We start from the raw sequence: 19,807 nt of genomic DNA on the forward strand, positions 1-19,807 counted from the left end.
ATAATATTATTATTATTATTATAATATTATCCATTTTCTGAGCCGCTTCTCCTCACTAGGGTCGCGGGGGTGCTGGAGCCTATCCCAGCTGTCATCGGGCAGGAGGCGGGGTACACCCTGAACTGGTCGCCAGCCAATCGCACTCACAGTCACACCTACGGGCAATTTAGAGTCTCCAATTCATGCATGTTTTTGGGATGTGGGGGGAAACCGGAGTGTCCGGAGAAAGCCGGACACTCTGGGATTGAACCCGGGTCCTCAGAACTGTGAGGCTGACGGCTCTAACCAGTCGTCCACCGTGCCGCCCGCTTCATAATGCGCCACACATTTTCAATGGGAGACAGGTCTGGACTGCAGGCAGGCCAGTATAGTACCTGCACTCTTTTACTACGAAGCCACGCTGTTGTAACACGTGCAGAATGTGGTTTGGCATTGTCTTCATGGGTGTCAAGGCATTGGTGCCTTCACAGATGTGTAAGTTACCCATGCCATTGGCACTAACACAGCCCCATACCATCACAGATGCTGGCTTTTGAACTTTGGTCCATAACAGTCCAGATGGTTCTTTTCCTCGTTGGCCCGGAGGACACGACGTCCGAAATTTCCAAAAACAATTTGAAATGTGGACTCGTCAGACCACAGAACACTTTTCCACTTTGCATCAGTCCATCTTAGATGAGCTCGGGCCCAGAGAAGCCAGCGGCATTTCTGGGTGTTGGTGATAAATGGCTTTTGCTTTGCATAGTAGAGTTTTAAGTTGCACTTACGGATGTAGCGCCGAACTGCATTTACTGACATAGGTTTTCTTAAGTGTTCCTGAGCCCATGTGGTAATAGCCTTTACACGTTGATGTCGGTTTTTGATACAGTGCCACCTGAGGGATTGATGTTCAATGTTAGGTTTCGGCCTTGCCGCTTACATGCAGTGATTTCTCCAGATTCTATGAACTTTTTGATGATATTATGGACCGTAGATGATGAAATCCCTAAATTCCTTGCTATTGTACATTGAGGAACATTGTCCTTAAAATGTTTGACTATTTTCTCACATACTTGTTCACAAAGCGGTGAACCTCGCCTCGTCTTTGCTTGTGAATGACTGAGTAATTCAGGGAAGATCCTTTTATACCCAATCATGGCACCCACCTGTTCCCAATTAGCCTGTTAAACTGTGGGATGTTCCAAACAGGTGTTTGATAAGCATTCCTCAACTTTCTCAGTCTTTTTTGCACCTGTCCCAGCTTTTTGCGAACGTGTTGCAGCCATAAAATTCCAAGTTAATAATTGTTTAGCAATTTGAGCATTAAATATCTTGTCTTTGTAGTGTATTCAATTAAATATAAGTTGAACATGATTTACAAATCATTGTATTCTGTTTTTATTTATGTTTAACACAACGTCCCAACTTCATTGGAATTGGGGTTGTATAAACTCCTCTCGGCATGATGCAGTGCAATTGTACGAACACTACACCAATACACATATTGTTATTGTTAATTGTCATTGTTAATAATTTTTTTTATTGTTATATTGTTGTTAAATGAGTGCCTCTTTCGGAGTCTATCGAAACTACACTTTCCATGGGAAAGTGCTGCCTTCTCATCGTTGTTCAACCATACCCATGCATTTTTTCATCTATTGCACTTTTAAGTGCATTCTTGCACTGGTGAACTCTTCATCAGTTGCATAACGGACTACAAAAAAAACAAAAAAGAAAGATTTAAAGGAATGCATTACACATCGACTCCTCTTTTGATTATCTTCTCAAATCGGCCCCCTTCAATACAATTGCCTGGGTGAATGAAATGAATTAATGAATGAAAGATATATCTGAATTTCTGAGCAATCTTTTTTTCCTGACATTTTCAAAGGGACTCACTGGGATCCGCTTTGCCGAACATCAGAGGTGCTACATCAGGAGCCAAACCAGGACACTGCCCACAGCGGCAGAGGTGGAGACTGAAGACGGCGACTTAGAGGTATGCGTCGCGTGTAGCGCTACAGAAAGTGGTCATGCATACTGAAGGGAGATAACCAGTATATGGGTGCCTCACAGAACCTCAACCGGTCCATCCCCATCCTGTCCCTCTTACTGAGCTTTGTGGTGCCTGTGGAACACTCAGCTGCCGACAAACCCACAGCCTCTTTGTGGCTCACATCAAATGGTGTTTGCTGTCAATCCTGAGCCAATATTAATTTTTAATCATGTCCTCCAAAGGCTCTACTCAGATAGCCTAAAGGGGTACACTCGGACTGAGAGGGGTGACTGTAATATACAAGTTTTTCTTTTTCTTTGTAAAAGACATTTTCTTTTTGCGAGGCTCCTCTCAAAGTTTATAGGGATTCATTTGACTTCTCTGAGTGTTAGCTGTTTGGTGAACTCTGCAAAAGAAATGGAAGGAATTCAATCAATCAAAATTCCCATTTTTGTCTGTGTCACAGTGCAATTCATTGAGTGGGCAGCATGTTCAAAGGGAAAATCCAGCCTCATATCCGCTCATTTCCATTTTACCTCTTAGCTGAGAAAAAAATAGCTGGCAAATACGCAGCAAAGAGACTCCATTCAAAAACACAGTAAGTCAAATGTCGGCACAAGCAAAACTTAAGTCTCAGTTTTTTAAAGTTTGAGAGTACAAGCCGTACCCAGATAATCAAGTACGCTTTCGTTTTCCTGTCATCGTCATGTCAGATCCATGTTTAAAGATATTAATCGCTGGGCTAGCATTTGTGTGAACATATGGATAACCAAGTACGCTTTCGTTTTCCTGTCATCGTCATGTCAGATCCATGTTTAAAGATATTAATCGCTGGGCTAGCATTTGTGTGAACATATGGATAACCAAGTATGCTTTCGTTTTCCTGTCATCGTCATGTCAGATCCATGTTTACAGATATTAATTGCTGGGCTAGCACCATATGTTCACACAATTTCTGTCCTTTCAAGTGTAATTGGCTGAAACGGCAGTTCCCAATTGAATCATCTGAAGCCAACAAAGTGATTGGGGCGAGATATTGGTCGCTTTTAGTATGACTGCCATGAGGATAGTTCTGGTCCAGGTTCAGTGGAATCCATATTTCAGATCCTACTTTTGTAAGCGATGATTTACAGCATGTAGTAGTTACCATCATATGCTATGGAAGGGTGAATAGACTGTATTATTAGTGGCAGTGGTGGGAAGTAAGAAAGTACAGTACTAAGTAGATTTCTCAGGTGTGTCGATCTACTGCATTTATTTTTCTGATGACTTTTTACCTTGTTTGACTGGGTGCTTGAGATCTTGGGGACTTATAAGGCAGAAAAAACAGGGACACCGGTGACATGAAGGAACATGAACGAGGGAGCATTCATGACAATGGCGTAGCGGATTTGGACAAGCAAGATATTCCAAATCCACGGCCTGTTTTAAGACAAATTGTTTGACGTTTTCACCTCCACGAATGATTTGTGGCGAATATGTTGTGTCTTGTTCCAGCATAAAAGTCACAAGCCTCTGACATAAAAAGATGTTGTCTAATCTTAAAACACTTACAGGTAAGGTGTATTTATCAGACGTTATTATTAGGTAATTTATCGTTTTTTTGTCTGTTAAATAAAAGCTATGAGAAAACATTGTTTTGATAACGTATAGCCTATTTTTGGGGCTGCTGAAGCATGTATATACAGCGGCTAAAATGAGTTTTTAATACATTTACATTTACATTTTACATTTTTATAATACATAATACATTTTTCTCACTAAATATACTTTCAAAGGTGCTATTGACCTGAAAATTTCACCAGATGTTGGGAACAACCCAAGTAATCCATGCATACAAAGAAAGTAGAACAAATAAGCGCACAAATTAAGTTAAAAATGTGAAATGATACAGGGGGAAAGTATTGAACACACAAGGAGGTGCAAAAAGGCATGGAAAGCCAAGACAACACCTAAAATCTATCAATAATTAAACAGCAATCCAGCCCCTTGTCAGTCTAAATTAATATCAGCTGGTTCAGTCCTACTTGTAATCGACGGCCAACAAAAAGGTCTCAATGTCAAGGTGTGAGTCAAGACAAATCTCATGATGGATAAGAGCAGAGAGCTGTCTCAAGACCATCGCTAACTAATTGTTGCAAAACATAAGATTGGCATTGGTTACAGGCGCATATCTAAGCTTCTGAACGTTCCAGTGAGCACAATTGGGGGCATAATACGTAAGTAAGTAACTAACTTAGACATAAATAAAATCTTTAATTTAAAGCAAAAAAAACAGTTTAATTATATTTTGTTTGATATGCAGTACAGTTTACAAAAGATCACTTGATTGAAAAACGTTCATTTACATGACAACTGTGTTTTGGGAACCTGAAAAAGGCTCAAAGTGTAACTTTTTTTCACAGATTGCAGTAGATAGCTAAATGTGGTCGTCTGTAAAAGGTTTTTACACAGCTTAAGTCCACCACTAGTTTTATTGTATCACGGAAAGCTATCACAACAGGCGGTTTGTAATCACGAAATTGAAAATAATGAAAAAGATAGAGTTTGGAGTACTACACAAAACGTACTAAAAAATTCTTGACATTATGCAGAGCAGGGCTGCATGGACCCATGAGATTCTGGTGATGATTTGGTTTAAAGTGCGGATAAAATAGCTTTTTTTTTTTTAGTCACTATGGCACCGTTTGTTTGTTAACTAACCACGGACAGATGGATAAACAAATTTTAACATGATGCTTCACCAAACATTTGTTACTTGTGTTAGTCTGAATTCGAACAGTGATCTGAACAGTGGTCTGAATTCTACCTCGCATTATTAAACAACAAACCTGATGGGGTCTAAAACGTGTGCAGGGAATTGTATGGTGGTACAAAAACTATTACAGGCGCCAATATAACCAAACAATAGTTCTAAATGGTAAAACGTAACCTAGTTACCTCATCAACAGAGGTAGCTGTACAGCAGGTTTAATTGCCTTTAAAGTATGTTTTTATGGATCCGCCAACTGCTCTGGCGCTGTCTGCTGCTAAGGATGTTTCTTTTTCCATATCCCTTTGCTGCATGGAAGAACTGCAGTAAATATTATCATGGGGACTGTGTTTAGAAAATATACAGTGACCTTGACCAGACCTCACCAACAATAGACAGAAGCCCCTGAACCGTCCTCTGTGAGAATCCTCCCACGGTTGACCTGTCGAAGCTCAGCACAAGTTCCTCTTCAAGTGGTGGAGCACAATGAAGCTCACAGGGGTTAAAGCCCAGCACAAGTGGCTTCTCGCTCAACCCAGCCGCAGGCTTTCTGCAAGGAGGTCTCAGAGGAACCACGGTGGGCTTCACAAGTGCGCTGAAAAACAATGGAAAAATGTGAGAGAAACTGCTGGCGATTGATGACATATCCAGCCCATATGAGGGCACCACCAGGTGATAAACATGAATTGTTTGCAAGAGTTTCCCCGACCCATCCTTTTCCAATTTGCCTCTTTCATGCCATGTCTGATAGAGTAATGCCTGAGCTTCATTTCCCCCAGAGTGACACAGAAGTCGCCTTACACCTCCCTCACTGTCTTTATTGTCAACGGATGCTGCCTGCTCCATTTAACAGTCACTTAATATGGATGACCAACGCTCGCCCTGCATTGAAAAACCTCCCACTCAGACGGCTGCAAACACGGGTGAATAGCAAGGCGATACACCAAAGTCCTGCAAGAATAGCGGCTGCCCCTTCTTTAGAATGCGTCGAGAAATCAGTGCAGCACAATGCTACCAAAAAAAGTGTGATATGACTAATTGATAGTCATCCATTGCAACATGATCTATTACCATTTAAAGCAGGGGTCTCAAACTCAATCTACCTTGGGGCCGCTGGAGGCAGAGTCTGGCTAAGGATGGGCCACACATGCACGCGCGTGCAATTTAAATTTTAAAAAATTTTTAAAAAATCCATTCTTCTCAAACTTATTTTTTATTTTTTAATGAGATAAACGAGGACGCTGGTGTAAACGAGTTGTGTGCAAAACTACTAATAAAACTTTCAATCAATCAATCAATTAACAAATAAATAAACAAACACAAAATAAAATGAACAAGGACCCTGATTGTGTATAACTTTCCTCGGGTATTTCCCTTCTTTGGTAGTCAATTTGTATGGAACATACTGTACTGTTAACTGTATAACTGTTTTCTGTACAAAACTCTTAATAAAACAATCAATCAATCAACAAATTAAGAACTAATAAGTATTTAAATCAGTAATAAATTTCAGTTTTCAGTTTCTTCAGTCTTCTATATCTGCTGTATTCCAATTTAAATGTCGTTATTAACACAGTTCATGGCAACGCTGCTATAAGTTTCACTCCTTGAAATATGTTTCTCTGCTTGCATCAAGCCCGGTCGATGTCACGCCCCCAAGAGCCATATACCCCACCATGATTGACGATATTTGGTGGGGGCCACCAAATATCGTCCCGCGGGCCATTTGCGGCCGCCAGTTTGAGACCCCTGCTTTAAAGTTAATGGGTTGTAGAAAATTTGATTTAGAAAAAAAATGCACCATCAAAAACAGACACTGCGGTGAAGCCACAATGTACTACAAGTACTTCTCCTCATAATCCAGGCTAAATTTAGCTCCTCCCAACATACAAAGATCTTCATACAGTCAAAATGTATCACTTTAACATGCAGTACTTTCTTGGCAGCTACTTTCCCATTAGCCTGGACTTTAGTGCCAACTTGAAGAATTTTAGGGAATATCAGAAAGCACTAGTGGCACGGTGACCGACGGTTAGGATGTCTGCCTCACAGTTCTGAGGACTGGGGTTCAAATCCCGGCCCCGCCTGTGTGAAGTTTGCATGTTCTCCCTGTGCCTGCATTGGTTTTCTCTTGGTACTCCTGTTTCCTCCCACATAGAGCAAAACACGCATGGTAGGTTAATTGAATGACTTTTCCCCATTATAGAGGACTGTCCGTGTTCCAATGGCTGAGCACTGGAGTTGTCAAAAGAGTCAAAACTCTTAAATGGGCAGCAAGCTGCAGCTGCACACAACAATGCCCCTGCCACACATTACTTGTTTTTCTTCAATTGTTTTTAGAATTGTGAGTAATTTAAATTATGATTAAAATTTGATGAATTGCCCTACCCGTATGCCAAAAAGTGTAAATCGTTTTGTCTGAATTTCAAGCTGATATTAGGCCTGTGTGTCTGCATTAATTATTTACAAAACCTGTGTCTCTCTCTTTGTAGGCAATCAATCAGTTTTAACCTACCATCACCTTGTTTAAAAAAAAACACACTCTCTCTCTCTCACACACACGCACACATGTACATATATATATATATATATATATATATATATATATATATATATATATATATAGTATTATAAGTTGTCTGAGGCTTCACCCATGGCAAACAGGTCCTCGGTGAGGGACCAGACAAAGCACGGCTAAAAGACCCCTACGATGAAGAATATATATGGATTTAGGTTTCCCTTGCCTGGACGCGGGTCACCGGGGCCCCCCTCTGGAGCCAAGCCTGGAGGTGGGGCTCGAAGGTGAGCGCCTGGTGGCCGGGCCTGTACCAATGGGGCCCGGCTGGGCACAGCCCGAAAGGGTAACGTTGCTCCCCCTTCCCATGGGCTCACCACCTGTAGGAAGGGCCATAGGGGTCGGGTGCAGTGCGAGCTGGGCGGTGGCCGAAGGCAGGGACCTTGGCGATCTGATCCCCGGCTACAGAAGCTGGCTCTAGGGACGTGGAATGTCACCTCTCTGTCAGGGAAGGAGCCCGAGCTGGTGTGTGAGGTTGAGAAGTTCCGACTGCATATTGTCAGGATCACATCCACACACGGCTTGGGGTCTGGTACCAGTCCTCTTGAGAGGGGTTGGAATCTCTCCCAGTCTGGAGTTGCCCATGGTGAGAGGCGCCGAGCAGGTGTGGGTATACTTATTGCCCCCCACCTCAGCGCCTGAAAGGTCAGAGTACCCACCCTTTTTGGAGTCCTTGGAAGGGGTGCTGGAGAGCGATCCTGCTGGGGACTCCATCGTTCTGCTGGGGGACTTCAATGCCCATGTGGGCAATGACAGTGAGACCTGGAAGGGCGTGATTGGGAGGAACGGCCCCCCGATCAGAACCCGAGCGGTGTTCTGTTATTTGACTTCTGTGCTCATCATGGACTGTCCATAGCAAACACCATGTTCAAGCATAAGAGTGTCCACACGTGCACTTGGCACCAAGACACCATAGGTCGCAGTTCGATGATCGACTTTGTGATTGTGTTATCGGACTTGCAGCCGCATGTCTTGGACACTCGGGTAAAGAGAGGGGCGCAGCTGTCAACTGATCACCACTTGGTGGTTAGTGGGATCTGATGGTCCAACCTGGCAGGCCCAAACGTATTGTGAGGGACTGCTGGGAACGTCTGGCAGAATCCCCTGTCAGAAGGTGTTTCAACTCCCACTCCAACAGAACTTTGCTCATGTTCCGGGGGAAGTGGGGGACATTGAGTCCGAGTGGACCATGTTCTGCGCCTCCATTGCTGAGGGGGCCGACGAAGGTGGATTACCGCCTGTCGTGGCGGTAATCCTTGAACCCGTTGGTGGACACCAACGGTAAGGGATGCCGTCAAGCTGAAGGAGTCCTATTGGGCCTTTTTGGCCTGTGGGACTCCTGAGGCAGCTGATGGGTACTGGTTGGCCAAGCGGAATTCAGCTTTGGTGGTTGCTGAAGCAAAAACCCGGGCGTGGGAGGAGTTCGGTGAGGCCATGGAGAAAGACTTCCGGACGGCTTCAAGGAAATTCTGGTCCACCAGGAGGGTGAAGCAGTGCACCAACAACCCTGTGTAAAGTGGGGAGGGGGCGTTGCTGACCTTGACTTGGGACGTTGTAAGTCGGTGGGGAGAATACTTCGAAGACCTCCTCAATTCCACCGACACGCCTTCTCATGAGGATCAGAGTCTAGGGTCTCTGAGGCGGGTCTCCTATAGCTGGGGTTGAAGTCGAAAACCGAAGCTCTCAAGGTCGATCTACATTCCTACCCTCACCTATGGTCACAAGCTGTGGGTCGTGACCAAAAGAACAAGATCCCGGACACAAGCAGCCAAAATGAGTTTCCTCCACAGGGTGTCCGGGCTGTCCCTTCGAGATAGGGTGAGAAGCTCAGTCATCTGGGAGGAGCTCAGAGTAGAACAACTGCTCATCCAAATTGAGAGCAGCCAGATGAGGTGGCTAGGACATCTGATTAAGATGCCTCCCGGACGCCTCCCTGGTGAGGTGTTCCGGGCACGTCCTACTGGGAGGAGACCCGGAGGACGACCCAGGACACGCTGAAGAGACTATGTCTCCCAGCTGGCCTCGGAACACCTCGGGATCCCCTGTAAGAGCTGGATGAAGTGGGTGGGGAGAGGGAGGTCTGGGCATTCCTGCTAAAGCTACTGTCCCCACGACCCGACGTTGGATAAGTGGAAGAAAAAAAAATAAATATATATATATATATATATATATATATATATATATATATATATATATATAAAATATATATATATATATATATAGGTGCACGACCAGTTAGCACATCTGCCTCACATTTCTGAGGACCCGGGTTCAAATCCGGCCACCCCTGTGTGGTGTTTGCATGATCTTCCCGTGCCTGTGTGGGTTTTCTCAGGGTACTCCGGTTTTCTCCTACATCCCAAAACATTGCATGCTAAATTAATTGGCGACCCTAAATTCCCTGTCGTTGTGAATATGAGTTGTTGGTTTATATGTGCCTTGCAATTGGCTGGCGACCAGTTCAGGCTGAACCAGAGTCAGCTGGGATAGGCTCCAGCATGCCGAGTGAGGGTGCAAACTTGCTAGCACTGATTTACAACCCAAATGCGTTTATATGAGAAGGCAGCTACTGCATGAGCTAGCCGAGAAGCTCCTTAAGCTGCTCTTTCATCTTCCTTGTTGTTCTGATGACTTAGTAGCTAAAACCTGCTAACATTAATATTGTGCAATGGAATATATTTGCATTTGTTTTTATTAATAGCTCCATTTAGAGCCTGGAATATGTTGTTTAGGATGCACAATATTACGATGAAAGATGGTAGGAGCAGTGCACTGTTTAAGAGAGTAAAAACAAAAACATAGTAAATGCACTCTTTAATTTAAGGAGCTTAGACATTCATAACATTTCGGGATTTTTTTTAGAGAATAAAATAACTCATTTATAACTGTAATAATTAATTTAAAATTTTTTATTACATTATACATCATTGGCTGGGGACTAGTCCAGGGTGTACCTTGTGTGTCTCACCCAATGTCAGCTGGGATAGGCTCCAGATCAAGGGTAGAAAATGGATGGATGGATGGATGGATGGATGGATTACATTATAAATACAGTTTCACATTTCGAGATAATTAACTCAATTCGCCCACGACCCTTGTGAGGATAAGCGGTACAGGGATGAATGGATGCATAATTGGATGGATGGATGGATGGATGGATAACTTAATTCCAGTGCTTTCAACTTATACTATACCATACTGGAATGTTGCAGAATAATGATTTACTTCACATTGACCTTGTTGCTAATATGGTTGCTTGGTTGGGATCGTAGTTGGGATCTGAAAAGCATGTCCGAAGCATGATTCCTGGTACTGGATAATGAATTATTCACTTCAGTAATTCATGGCCAAATGGATGAGATATTGCAGAGTTGAAATGCCAGTACAAACGTCATATAGCTATAGTGGCAAAAGTTGCCTGTATTAACATGTCAACTGAAATTCGTGTCCTGGCGCAATTCGTGGCGCATGAAAAAAAAACAGATATGCCCAATAAAGCTCCTGGGTGCCATGATAAAACATTTATTGGTCTCTAGCAAACATAGCAACACTTTAAACAATGTGTCATGGCCATGTCATGGCTCTGGGTAGCAGAAGAGGGTAAATTCATTAACTACAGTACAAGCAGCATATAATTAGTAAGTCAACACCACTGTAGGCGGAATGTCGTACATACACAGGGAGTACACTTCACAAAACAAATCATCCTTTTTCCCAAGGTCCAAAGTTGCTTGTGTCCTAATAACACATGATTAGTCAGTAGCCAAATAAACGGGCCTCGGAGAAGTGTGTATAAACCAAGGACTGTAATTATGTTCTCTTTGTTCTTGTTAACTGGCATTTAGAAATCCCTGCCCCATGCTAAAAGGTTGACATTTTAGCACACCTCCCTCCCGGGTGCACCACCACCCCCGCCTCAAGTTATTGCAGTCGTTTATCAGCTGTGAAGACCAAGTCATGTTGCGAGACACGTGTCGTGACCTCCATTTACTTTACGCTTTAAAAGGTCCATTTAGAGTGGGCTGCGTGTGTTCCTCCACTTTGACTTTAATTTCTAAGAGTTGACCGACTTAACGCCACAGCCAGTGGCTTATGTTGGTTTGCCAGTGCGTGGGGCGCATCAAACAATTTAGCCCCCCGAGATAGCATAGTCAAGATTCCAGTGCAGCTCTAAGGGTTCATGGTTTGAATCTCAGCTTCAGCCTTGGATGTTTTCTCCAGGTATTCTGGCTTCCTCCCAAATCCCCAAAACAACAATTTCATTAATTTAAGACTGAATTGTCCATTGGTGGGATAAGTGTGAATGATTGTTTGTATATCTGCCTTGCAATTGACTCGTGGTCAGTCCAGGGTTCACCACTCAAAGTCAGCCGGGATAGGCTCCAGCTCACGGTAAAGAAATTGTTTGGATAAGGGTGGGAATCCCAGAGTAACGCATGAGGCAATATTACCGTGAACCCAGTAGCGAGCGTCACACAGCCGTTGCGGCCCAGAGCAATTAGATAAGGAGATATGTGGCATTGTTAGGGAGTTAGAATTCACACTCTCATACACATTTGCAGCAATTTTTTTGTGTAATGGTTGTACAGTGTTACCAATTCACAGGGCGGTCAATTTACTGTTAGTAGTACCTTACACACAGGACAGAAATACATGTAATACTGCATGTAATATATCAGCAACATAATTTTTGTGGGCCACATAGCACATCACTGTATTATGTAAACATCTCTCACAGGCAGAGGAGGTGGCACAGAGTGAGGAGGGTAATAGACATTATGACTCTGAAATGCTGATTTTATTTATTTAGTTAGTTGGTTATTTTCAAATATAACCACTTCAACTTCTAGACTTCCTTCCTTCCACATTACAACACTGCCACCTGCTATTTTAATCTGTAAAAAGAAAGTGTACGATTTCCCTGATACAGGAAGTTCGGAGCTTTTTGGTACAGGAAGGTCTCAAACACGGCTTATTTTTAACGAGGAGTGATGGGGCGAAAGGGGAAAAAAGGCACGATATTATTAAGTCCTGCTCTGATGATAGCCCCAGATTTCAAGGCGCGATACTGTCATATACTGCACTGCAGTTCCATTATAGTAGCCTGGAGGGCTCTTTGCGTCCGCTCTCTCTCCCCCCTCCCCTCTCTGTTTTCAGCACCTGTCGCCAATCAGCCTCATCACCACCGGTATTTAAGCCTAGCTGTTCCAAGAATTCCTCGCCAAAGTATCACAGCCTCTCCTCACGGTACCACGGCCCACCGTACTCAAGTAAGCCACTTAACGCCTCGTTCCCTTGTTAACGCTTGTGTCTCCTCGTTCCCAGTGCTCCCCTGTGTTCCTGACCCACGTCATTCCTGCCACCAACCCAGCCGCCTGTTCTGTCCACTGCCTGCCACCTGTCCACGCCACCGCCTGCCAACACATCCAGGACCACCTCCATAACCTTTGCTCAATAAACTCGCATTCAATCTCAAACCGTACAGTTATCCCACCGAATGTTCCAAAGTAGCACACATCACTAACCTCCTCCGCGGCAAAGCAGCAAAATGGTCCACTTCATTATGGCACAACTCCTCCCCGTCCTCCTTTCGTTCGATTCCTTTTCTGCCGAACTCCCTAAGGTTTTCGATCACCCCATTCAGGGTCGTCATCTCCTCACACTCACTCAGGGCGCTAAGTCCGTCGCGGAATATTCCATCGACTTCCGTATCCTTGCTGGTGAATGCAGGTAGGATGATGCAGCCCTTAGGGGAGTCTTTTCAAACGGTCTCTCCGAACAAATCAAAGACGAGCTTGCGGTCCGGGATGAGCCCTCCTCTCTCGAGGCTCTAATCGCCCTCTCCAACCATCCATCTGGATAACAGACTGTGAGAGAGAGGCTGTGAGAGAGGGCTATGCTCGCGTAAACACTCTCCCACTCTGAGCACCACGCTGTCAGTCTTCCGCACTTTGGTCACTCCCCGTCGCATCCGATGAAACCATACAAATTGGTCAAACATGTTGAGATCCACAAGAACGTCAGCGTCTTGTCATCCAGCGGCTGTGCATCTACTCCGGTCAATCCGGTCACTTTATTTCCTCGTGCCACCTCCGACCAGAAAGACCAGGCTCACCACGTCCCGAGAGCGTCGCGGTGAGCCAAACCTCCGTTCTCTCAAGCTCTCCCTCGCGCATGACCATGCCCGCTTGCATTATCATTTATGCTCATAACACCCCCATCACTGCCCTTATTGATTCCGCTGCCGATGATAATTTTATTCATGAAGAAATAATTCACCAGCTCCAAATCCCTCTCCAACCACTTCCATCCCCGAAAAAGGTCACAGCCCTGGATGGCCGAGTAATTTCCCTGGTCACCCACCAAACAGTGCCCATCACACTCCTTATTCCAGGCAATCACCGCGATAACATTTCCCTTTTTGTCATTACTTCCCCTGAGACCCCCTTAGTTCTTGGTATTCCCTGGCTCCAACTCCACAACTCCGCCATAGACTGGACTCGTTTATCCATTATCAGATGGAGTCCTCATTGCCATTCCCACTGTCTGCTTTCTGACGTTGCACCCTGAGAAGACCCACCACCCTTTGCCGTCTCAGTGGACCTCTCCCAAGTTCCAGAAGAATATAATGACCTCTCCCCAGTATTCAGCAAGGACTTGGCCATTTCTCTACCCCCTCCCGCCACCGCTCATATGATTGCATCATAGACCGCATGCCGGGAACTCCACTTCCCACCAGCCGACTCTACAATCTCTCCCGGCCTGAAAAAAAGGCTATGGAGGATTACATGGCTGCTGGCCTCATACGCCCCTCCTCGTCGCTGGTCAGATTTTTCTTCGTAGAGAAAAATGATACCACTCTCCGCCCGTGCATCGACGACCGAGGACTCAATGACATTACAATTAAAAATAAGTCACCGCTGCCCCTGATCCACCCATCCTTTGACATCCTCATTTTCTCCCACTCCCTCGAAGAACACCACATCCATGTACACCAAGTCCTCCAGCACCTCCTCGAGAACCGTCTATACGTCAAACAGGAAAAATGTGAATTCCACCAATCCTCAGTACATTTCCTCGGCTACATCATTGCAAAAGAAAAAACTACAACCGGACCCCGCAAAAATTCAAGCCATCATCGACTGGCCCGTCCCCGCAACCCGCAAAGAACGTTTCCTTGGATTCGCCAATTTCTACCGCCGATTCATCCGTAATTACAGCAAGGTCGCTATTCCCCTTACCAGTCTCACATCCACCAGCTCCCCCTTTCAGTGGACCCCGGCTGCCTCACAAGCATTCAATAAACTCAAATCCCTGTTCACCACTGCTCCTATTCTGTGCCACCCTGACCCTTACCTCCAGTTTGTGGTGGAGGTTGACGCCACGGATTCCGGAGCTGGAGCAATCCTTTTGCAGCGAGACACCATGAGCCATAAACTTCACCCCTGTGCTTTTTTTTCCCGTCGCCTATCTCCAGCAGAAAGGAATTATGACGTCGGAAACCACGAGCTGCTGGCCATAAAATGGGCCCTGGAACAATGGAGGCACTGGCTGGAGGGGACTAAACAACCATTTCTCATTTTGACTGAACACAAAAACCTTCCTTACCTCCGTACCGCTAAACGTCTCAACCCCCGACAAGCATGCTGGGCACTATTCCTCAGCAGATTCAATTTCAGTCTCTCCTTCCGTCCCGGTTCCCATAACACCAAGGCAGATTCTCTCTCCCGTATTCACTCACCACCCTCCAGCACAGCAGAACCCGAATCCATCCTTCCGGCCTCCTGTTTCCTTGGAGTGGCCACGTGGGAGACCGAGCAGGTGGTCAAGGAGGCCCAAAAGACCCAACCTGATTCCAAGACCGGGCCTCCTGACCGCCTGTTCGTCCCAGATTCAGCACAGTCGGAAGTTTTGCAGTGGGCCCACAACTCTAAATTCACTTTTCACCCTGGCATCACCCGTACTACCCAGTTCATTCAACAGTACTTCTGGTGGCCCAGCCTCATCAAAGACACCAGAGAGTTCATTCAAGCCTGCTCCGTCTGCGCCCGAGGGAAGTCTTCTCACCGACCTCCAGCTGGCCTGCTGCACCCGTTGCCATTTCCCAGCCGCCCTTGGTGTCACATCGCTGTGGACTTTGTTACCAGCATGCCCCCCTCTGAAGGTAACACAGTTATTTTCACAATCATCGATCTTTTTTCCAAGTGTGTCCATTATGTGACCCTCCCCAAACTCCCGTCCGCCCTGGACTTACATGTCTTCAAACTCCATGGTATTCCCATCGACATAGTCGCCGATCGAGGTCCCCAGTTTTCCTCTCGGTCTGGAAGGAATTCTGCAAGGCGGTGGGCGCAGCAGCCAGCTTATCCTTGGGGTATAACCCACAGACCAACAGCCAGATGGAGCTGGCCAACCAAACCCTGGAATGGGCACTCCGCTGTGTGGCCGCCCGCAACCTCTCCTCATGGAGTTCCTTCCTCCCATGGGTTTAATACGCTCATAATTCCCTCACCAGCTCCGCTACTGATATGCCCCATTCATGGTTTGCTATGGTTTCCAACCTCCACTACATGAGCAGGCGGTGGCAGTCCCCTCCGTACAAGATCGCCTCCAGAGAGTCCAGGTGGTTTGGTAGGACGTCCAGGCAGCGCTGAACTGGTCCGCGGCACACAACAAGTAGCTCACGGACCGTCATTGCTCCCCGACCCCCGAATACAAGGTGGGTCAATCCGTCTGGCTCTCTTGCCACAAGCTTCCTCTTCAAACAGAGTCCCGTAAACTCGCTCCAAGCTTCATTGGTCCTTTTCCCATCATCAAAATCATTAATACCACTTCCATCCAGTTAAAAGTGCCACAGTCCCTAAAGATTCATCCCACATTCTACGTCTCGTTGCTCAAGCCTGTCTCCACCTGCGCCCTAAGCCCTCCGGCCGAACCCCCTCCACTGCCCCAGATTATTGACGACCATCCGGCCTTCACTGTGTCGCGCATCCTTGACGTGAGGCCTCGGGGGAGAGGGTTCCAGTAGGGGAGGGGGTTCCAGTACCTGGTCGACTGGGAAGGGTACGGGCCGGAGGAGCGGTCTTGGATTTCCCGGAAGCTTATACTTGATCATATCCTTTTGGACGACTTCTACGCGGTTCAGCAGGGGAAGACTGGCAGGACACCAGGAGGCGTCCGTTGAGAGGGTGGTACTGTCATATACTGCCCTGCAGTTCCATTATAGTAGCCTGGAGGGCTCTTTGCGTCCTCTCTCTCTCCCCCCTCCCCTCTCTGTTTTCAGCACCTGTCTCCAATCAGCATCATCTTATTGCAGCCTCTCCTAGCGGTACCACGGCCCACCGTACTCAAGCAAGCCACTTAACGCCTCGTTCTCTTGTTAACTCTTGTGTCTCCTCGTTGCCAGTGCTCCCCTGTGTTCCTGACCCACGTCATTCCTTCCACCAAGCCAGCCACTTGTTCTGTCCACTGCCTGCCACCTGTCCACGCCGCCGCCTGCCAACACATCCAGGACCACCTCCATAACCTTTGCTCAATAAACTGTTCATCATTTTACATCTGCCTCCGCCTGCTCTTGGGTCCAGCTACTCCCCACACGTGACAGATACTATGCAATTAAGCTTTAAACTGAGGGAAAATCACCTTGTAAAAACATTTGTCAAGTTAACTGTTCTTCTGGTTGGCTAATTAAAGAGGGACTTGAACGTGTACTGCATTAGCAGTTAGCATTACCCAGTGCCTGTCATATGTCTCTATTAAACAACACTGACATGTAGTCGTGATCATTAAACAATAATAGTTTACTTTACAGCTCATGAACTACAGTATCAACAAATTAAGCCCACTAATAGTGCTCTGATGCCAAGCGATGCATCGTGGCGGTGAAGAAGAGAAGGAGGAGGAGGAGGAGAATGCAAGGCTTTATTGTCTGTCACATTAAACGATACTGTCGCTACGCAATAATGAAGATCACATGCAAAGTCATTTGAAAGTCAAATCATCACTGTCTGTGAATTTCAATGATGTGTAATAGAAAGAGCATGCTGCAGGCTTGCTGGAGAGAGGCAGAGGAGGAGGGGGTCAGAAAACAGGAGTCAGGAAGTCAGCGCCCTCGACTCATAGAGATGATAGATTAAAACAATAAGGCTGATGTTGCTATTTGGCTCAATGGTGTGTGTGCTAGCAGGTCGATGCCATGGATACTAAAATGGAGGACTCCCAAGTGTGGGTTCCCGCCGAGGAGCCTATCATTGACCCGGCGTTCCTCTTGCAGTCGAAGATCTGGGAATTCTGCCAGGAGCTGCCCATCCACTGGATCCATCCCTCCCCTTTGAGCGGTGAGGCATCAGGGAGGATTTTGACGGGGGGCTTCTAAGCTTAAATGCACACTATTAACACCCGGACTGGAGGGTGCGTAGTGCCACGAGCCATGTGAATGGTTTGTTGAGGGAGGCCGCATGGAGCACAGAATTTAACACGTATTTTTTTTTATTTTTGACAACAATCCCAATAGCCCAATAGCCTCTCTACATTGTGTCATTTCAGACAAATGCTGTTACGTAGAATTTCAAAACAAATGCTGTTACGTAGAATTAAGAAGCAGATGATTACTCTGGCTTAGATCATGCTCTGATATGCATGGTTAACTCTGGGAACTTCTGAAGACAGATGTGTGTCTTGCCAAATCATGTTAAACAGTTGACTAGATGGACTCCAATCAAGGTGCAGAATAGTCTCATTAATATTCAACATTGTGGCAGTGAAGAAGTGACACCAAAGCACACCCTATTTCCTCAAATAGTGGCCACACCCTGCCCCAATTAGTCGCCATGGATATCGTCCACTTTAACCAATTAACGCCACCCTCAATTAGACGCCTCCCTTTTACCATCAGGGTAAAAATGGTAATTACATCAGTTGATATATGGTATTCTTTATCAACGGACATTAAAGACACAACTGCTGAGCACATTTGAACACAACTGCTAACCAAAACTACAGCACCTGCGAATATGGTCTGGTAGTAATAGTGAAGGCTTACTTAACAGCAAATAGCATTCCAAGAGACTAAAATCACACCACAATATTGTGTCGGTCCATGTTTGTTATTTGCGGAGCTCCTAGACAAGTAATAAAGTTAAAATAGACGTTTTTTGTGCTTTTAATGTATTTTTACCGGGATTTTACTGTTTCATTGTGCGGTGTCCTTGTGTGTGATAAAATTAGCCTTTAAATAAAATGCATGATGATTATTCGGCTGCATCTCTCCATGAAAGTCACATTTAACTACAGTTTCACTTGACATACTGTACAATGTAATACACCAGTAATATTGTTGAATATTCCAAAAGTTTACTTGTACTGATAAACAGTGTATGAGTTCTAGTAGTCTGCTCATGTTATTGGGATTACAGTAGTGTAAAAAGGAGTTAAATACATTTTCTTGGTTCTGTTCCATCACTAGAAACAACGATGTGGATATTGAATTTGGGATTATTTTGCATGGCAGAATCATAACAGTACCTCCATTATTTGATTCGTAAATCTCTTGTGGCTTGTGAGCTTTTGTCATTAGAGCATTTCTGACAATTTTGTGTATTCAAAACAGTCGTGCAACTGTGTAGGCATCTTATCCTACTTGTGTTTCAGAATCAGATTCTGAGCTGCAAGAGGAGGTAGAGCACTTGGACTCCCCTGACACAGAGGTGAAAGGTCATCGCTCCACCCGTGATGTGGAGGACCACCCTCCAGTGAACGACTACGTAAGTGTGCCGTGACATCTGAGGAATTCTCCACCAGTTACAGTCGAATCACTTCAATTAGCTGCATCTCTGCCTCCACTTTTTATGCATATAAATCGCTCCCTAATTGATGTTAAAACTGACTTTGTGCACCAGAGGGCACAGCAATTGCTCTATATTTCTGTTTAAGTAAGGCCAGTTCATTGAAGACTCCCTTAATGTTCCTCCATTAATTGAGAGGAACATCCAGCCTCTCCAAGGCAGAAAATTGCGCCTAAAGCACCTCTTACTGCCTTTTCGCACTTTGCAGTGAAACGCGCCACACAAAAGGAAGCGCGCTCAAGGTCATTCGCTGCTGCACAGTTAAGTTACATTTATTAACAACGCTTTAAATATCAAAGTGTACGACATGAAGGGGGAAAGACGGACGGCATATTCCGTTGCGGCACATCTAAACTACTCAGCAGTGCAGGATTAATTATCCATGACTGTGTGAGAAAAATATATTTGGTAATGACATAAAGGAAAGCACACTACAAACCATAACATCACCCGACACGACACACACACACTCACACTACACACACACACACACACACACACGTGACACAGCACATTCATCACAACACGCGAATGGCCACAAAAAGCAGGGGCGCTGTCTCTTCAGAGCAGTGCGCCACACGGGCAGGAAGGAGACTTCCTATAATCGCCACATTTATCAGAGCCATCCCAAAAACACTTTTGGATACTCCTTGACTTTATCG

At 45.4% G+C, this 19,807-nt stretch overlaps 1 protein-coding gene across 2 annotated transcripts in view; it reads left to right on the plus strand.

Annotated features, from left to right (window-relative positions):
- Positions 1–19,807, plus strand: part of tnmd (tenomodulin) — a 78,750-nt gene that overhangs the window by 48,062 nt on the left and 10,881 nt on the right. The window contains exons 4-6 of one of the 2 annotated variants that reach the window (XM_061686093.1): positions 1,871–1,978; positions 17,486–17,639; positions 18,952–19,064. In XM_061686093.1, coding sequence (XP_061542077.1) covers positions 1,871–1,978; positions 17,486–17,639; positions 18,952–19,064 — 375 coding nt within the window. The remainder of the gene's footprint in view (positions 1–1,870; positions 1,979–17,485; positions 17,640–18,951; positions 19,065–19,807) is intronic. The other variant, XM_061686094.1, reaches the window with a different exon arrangement.

The sequence above is a fragment of the Phycodurus eques genome, chromosome 9 (genome assembly GCF_024500275.1).
Source record: "Phycodurus eques isolate BA_2022a chromosome 9, UOR_Pequ_1.1, whole genome shotgun sequence".
NCBI lineage: Eukaryota > Metazoa > Chordata > Actinopteri > Syngnathiformes > Syngnathidae > Phycodurus > Phycodurus eques.